Source organism: Molothrus ater, chromosome 11 (genome assembly GCF_012460135.2).
Source record: "Molothrus ater isolate BHLD 08-10-18 breed brown headed cowbird chromosome 11, BPBGC_Mater_1.1, whole genome shotgun sequence".
In the NCBI taxonomy this organism is placed as follows: Eukaryota; Metazoa; Chordata; class Aves; order Passeriformes; family Icteridae; genus Molothrus; species Molothrus ater.
In genome coordinates, this window is record NC_050488.2 from 6,149,583 (window position 1) to 6,154,733 (window position 5,151).

General features: G+C 50.0%; 1 protein-coding gene across 1 annotated transcript; it reads right to left on the reverse strand.

The window, feature by feature from the left end:
- Nucleotides 1–3,072: 3,072 nt before the first annotated feature.
- Nucleotides 3,073–5,022, reverse strand: LOC118691510 (ubiquinol-cytochrome-c reductase complex assembly factor 5). Its single transcript, XM_036390705.1, has 3 exons — nt 4,919–5,022; nt 4,528–4,712; nt 3,073–3,417 (listed from the first exon to the last, which is right to left on the reverse strand). Exons 2-3 carry the CDS (start codon nt 4,676–4,678, stop codon nt 3,341–3,343), a joined length of 228 nt encoding a protein of 75 aa, XP_036246598.1. The 5' UTR covers nt 4,679–4,712; nt 4,919–5,022; the 3' UTR covers nt 3,073–3,340.
- Between the last annotated feature and the right edge of the window lie 129 nt (nt 5,023–5,151).

A 5,151-nucleotide genomic window follows, 5' to 3' on the forward strand; every position in this document is an offset into this window, starting at 1 on the left:
GGTGCCTGGCATAAAATTTACAGAGAGCTATTTAAACAGTCAGAACACAGCATTAAATTAACATACAGCCATGTTTTCAGCCTGGGGGATAAATGCTGCCTTTCATACAGGCTGCCAGCTTCACAACACTTCTACCCTTCTGTTGCAGTTGCCCAGAGGAAACTAATTCTAATCATCCTCCACATCTTATTTGCTCAGTCTGAGATACTAAAGATCAACCATAAATGTACGTAGCTCCCTCTTAGCTAGAAGTGCACAAAATTGAAGTTTCAGAATGTCTGGGCACTGAACGTTGTGTGAGTTCTGGTTCAATGAAATTTTGATTCATAAAATGAAACCTTATATTAATTTTGCCAACTGCATTTGCCAGTGAGTCTAATTTGACCCTCATCTTTGGTATAAAGCACCAGCATCCAGTACTGATTTCAGGAAGTTCCTCAGGAGCAGCATTCATCCCACCAGTGTTGGGAAGATTTTTTCCCCTTTCTCTGAAGGAGCTGGGGATGGCCAGGAGCAGAGTGCAGCTGCAGTTTGGATCTGTGTATTAACTCCAAAGTGAAAGCATGCCTCCAGTGATGACAGGAAGAGTTCTGCACCAAGGAAAAACTCCCTAGTACATCAGATGGCTGTTCCTTCCTTTTGCTGCTTTTGAAAAGCTTGGACAGAACTGCTGCAGCCCTGTGCCAGGGAGGAGTGCAGGCTGGGACAAACACCCTTCCTTGACCATAACTTCTTTCAGCTCTTCCCTGGCTCACCACAGGTTTTTCAGCAGATCCTTGTGTGCACAGCTGCAGAGGAATGATCAACAGGTCCATTTTTTCCACAGAATCATTCTGGATTGGTGGTGGACTTGTGCCCTCTCTAGTGCTGGAGTGGTGAGCAGCACTGCTTGTGTGTAGGTATCACTGTTTGTTCCCCGGTGAATTTTTACTGCTGCTGCCTTACTGAGTTTTTTCCATGCTTGGTATTAATCTTGCCCTGACTTCCACAGTTTGGAAAGCTTGCAGCAGGAATGCTTTGCTGAGTCTCACCAAGAAGCTGTTGCCTTTGCAGAACACATGAAAATGCTGTTGGTGGGTGCAAGCTGTGCTCCAGGCAGACACAGCTGAATTCCCTGCAGAAGGAAGGGATGTGCTCAGCCCTGGAGCTGGCAGGGCTGGAAGTGAAAGCTGTGACCCTGGCTCACTCCAGCAACCTGGAACAGCCTGAGTGCTGAGCCAAAGGAGAGCTCTTGCTTCCTCCCTGTTCCCGTTGCCACAGCAGATGGATGGGGGAAGCTGGAGGATGGGAGGGAGACAGGGATATGAGTCAGTACTGGGGAAGGCAAAGAGCACAGAGTTAGGAGTCAGCAGGAATAAAACTGCAAAACCAAATGAAGGCTTTGGTTGGTGAAGATGAGCTGTAGTTTAAAACTGATATTTAATCCCCAGTGTGCTCGGTTGTGCAATGAGCTGGAATTCTGGAGAGGGGAATTGCAGCTATTCTGATTTCCAGCATTAGTGAGAGACTGGCAAAATCTACAAATGCCAAAGGGTCAGCACTAGCAAACACACTGAGGATTGGAGACTGTACCTCAGATTTCTAAATGTCAAGCTTCATATTCTGTCATAACAGCTCTGTGTTGCCTGAAGTGGTGCGATGCCAACTCAGAGGATTTTATTCCTGCAGCAGTCAGTGACACAGAACTCCCTGACACCAGACATCTTGTGAGTGACTGTAGCCTTCCTCCCTCTCTATTTACCTGGCTGGAGACATCCCTGAGATCTTCCAGATGTGCCTGGCCCTCTCAGCTGCCAATGGAAAACAGGCACTGCAAAACAAGCAAGAGGTCTGGAGTGAGAACTGGGTTTGGCTCACACTGTCTGTGGAACACTCCCCTGCTATTACAGGAGTGCTTCAGGGAAGCCTCAGGAAGTTTTCACATCAGGCTCCTGAGTCCAGAGAAATAACCTAGGGCACAAGGCTCTCGCTTGAAAAAAACCCCATCTATTGAAAAACTTACTTGTTTTATGGCAATAGAGCACAAGAGAGTTTCAAAAAGCTCAAGAAATAAAATCAGATAGAGCTAAAGCTCAGCAGTTTCCAAAATCTGGCTTTTTTAATATTGCTTTATTCTTTACTGCTACAGTCAGGGTTGACTTCAGTGTGATAGTCTGTGATTGCAAAGCAGCTTGTTCATGAGTTTTGGGCTCTACCTTGGAATTAAAGTCAAAGGTTCTTACTCTAGAGGAATAAATAGAGGCTTTCCTCAAGTTATTCACTTGCTGCTCAGTCGAAATATGCAGTGACATAGTCACATCTTTAATTCTGTCAGTTTTTATCCCTTGAAAACACAAGAAGCACTAATCCTCCAGATGAAGTCCTTGGGAGGCACAACAGGAAGTTTCCCCTCTGTTTTTCAAGTGGAGAACCTGCACCTTGACCTCTACAGAGCTGCCCCTGTCCCTGAGTTGATGAAGACTTAAAAAGGCTGGCAGGAGGCAGCACAGGAACCCCTGTAAGTGCATGAACTCCCTCGGGGTTGATTTTAGGCTGATCTTAAGACTTGGCTTCTTTGTTGCACCTTCAGCCTGCAGCCCTACCCTCAGAAATAAAACAATTGTATCAAAGCAGGATCCTCAAAGATTACACTGCACCAGTCACCGACCCCACCGCGCTCCGGTGTCCCTGGGCAGGGAGCAAACCCTGCTGGGACACAGCGGCCAGCCCTGTTCTCCTGCCTTGGGGACAGGATTCCCACCCCAGGACTCAGGGGTGCCAGGACTGACACTGCACATTGCTCTGGTGCCTGCCAGACCTGGGCAGCACAGCCCAAACACACAAGTCACTCTCCACACACTGTGGGCTGAGCAAACACTGAGCAGCAAATCTGTGCTCTCTTTATCCAGTTAAAATTGTGCCACACTGCAAAGAAAACAAGTCAGCTGCCAGAGCAGTTCCTGTAAGTACAAAAGAAACTAACTCCAAATTACTATTTCCATTATGCTGAGATGGATGCACCCTGTAATGTTTCTTTCCCACTGGTCCTGTCACAAGGGGGGTGTTTGACCAAGCAAACAAAAGCAACAGCCAGACTGTTTACTCAGTTTACTTTATTTAAAAGCATGAAGCAAACACTTAATTAATGACAGAGGCCCAAATACAATGAAATTTTCACTTCATTTAAATACAAATATTACAGATACGGAAGAACCATCTGAGTGTATTACACACGTGTGTGGATCACAGTTCATCTTGCAGAGCCAACAGAGCCAACATCTTCCCCCACCTTCAACGTGGCAGTGCTGCTGCTTTGGCACTCGAACAGTTGAAGCACTCAGGAGCTCCCCCTTGAAGAGTTTCAGCTTTCTGAAAATTCCCCTTTCTCCATCCTTGCCTCGTACCGTCTTTCAGATTGTTTCCTACGGTAAACATCATCTGCAGAAAAAGATGTTTGATGTTAGAGTTTTCCCACTGCAAGCTGGTGTTAAATTAAATGAATCCTGTCATCTCTTTTAAAACTTTTCAATCCAAACTTCTCTTGCAGATGCTGATTGACAGGCAACAGGAAATTCAAGCCAATAGAAATCCTTATTACCACTTAAAATAGCTCAGGTTCTCTCCCATATAGGCTAAAGTTCTTCCCATCAGTCCCAATGAAATATTTTTCTAGGAAAACTAAGTTTCCAATGTGAAACAGTTGTTTCTTGTCTACTTTCCCACGAGAGTGATTAAAATTACAAATGCCCTATTAGCTGAAGGGAAATCAAATTATAGGCATGAAGTCAATGCCTGAGGGCTTCCAGCCTGACTTCAGTATTTCAGTATTTTTTATATCAACAAAACACAGGAATATTCCCACCTCCATGGTCTTTCCAGTCATTCTTCCTGCCTCCCTGCTCCCTAATACCACATACAGTTGAGCTGATCCCTTCAGTGAAGTACACAAAAATTTCTAGCAGGGTTTATTAAGGGGAGGAATGTCACATTGGAAATAAATGCTTTGAGTTACAGAAACTAAATGCCATTAGCCAAGTTCTCTTGAGCTGTTTTTATACTTATTTTTTAAATTGTAGAAGTCACGTTTCAGATAATGCCACACCTCTGCTTAAATGCTGGCAAACCTCATGAGTCCTTTTCAATCATTGCAGAATGGTTTGAGTTGAGAGGGGCCTTAAAGGTTATCGCCCTGCCATGGACAGGGACACTTTCTGCTGGACCAGCTTTCTCCAAGCCGCATCCAGCCGGGGTTTGGACACTTCCAGGGGTGGGGCAGCCACAGCTTCTCTGGGCACCCTGTGCCAGGGCCTCGCAATCCTCAGGGGAAACAATTTCTCCCCTAACATCCAATCTAAATGTACCCTCTGTCAATTTTATTCAGTACTCTAAACCCAGGATTGTCGTTTGTTTCTGCCCAGTGTTTCTGCTGGGGAGGCACAGCCTGAAGCGCCCCATGCTGCCCGAGCAGGAGCAGCCGGAGCGCTCCGGGCCGGGCCGGGCCCCGCCGAGCCCGCGCTGCTGTTGGCCGGGTGGGGCGCCCGCACTCACAGAAGGTCTCTTTGCCGATGCGGACGTTGATCATGAACCACTCCATGGCTCCGCCGAGCACAAAGAAGAAGGGCAGGAACCTGTAAAAGCCAAAGCGCCGCTCCCCGGGCACCAGCCTCAAAAGGCGCTTCAGCCTCTCGCTGACCAGCATGGCCGGGCGGCACCGGCGCCTTCGCCCTTCGCGGCTGCAGGAGAGAACAGAGGGGGGCGTGGGAGAGGCGGAACGGGCCGTGCCGCAGTCACACGGTGGCCGCAGCCGCTGGCGGGCGAGGAGCGGCCCCGGCCCGGTGCAGCCACCGCGGCCATGGCGGCCCCGCCGCCCCCTGCCCTGAGGCGGGAACGCGCAGCCAATCAGGGCCGCCCCCGCCGCGCGCGACCCCGCGCCGCTCACCTCCCGCGCGAGGGCCCCGCGCGCGCGGCCGGACGGAAGGACGCGCCGAGCTCCACGTGACCTCTCCCTCGCAGGGCCTCGCCTGATTGGGCGGGGCGGGGGGGCGGGGCCTGGCGTGAGGGAGCCGTGGGGCCCCGCCCCCGGAGCCCGGCCCGGCCCCTGTGGGCGGAGCGGGGCCCCGAGCCCCGGTGATTGCCCGCCCGCCGGTGCCGCCGTGGGCCGGGAGCGCAGCG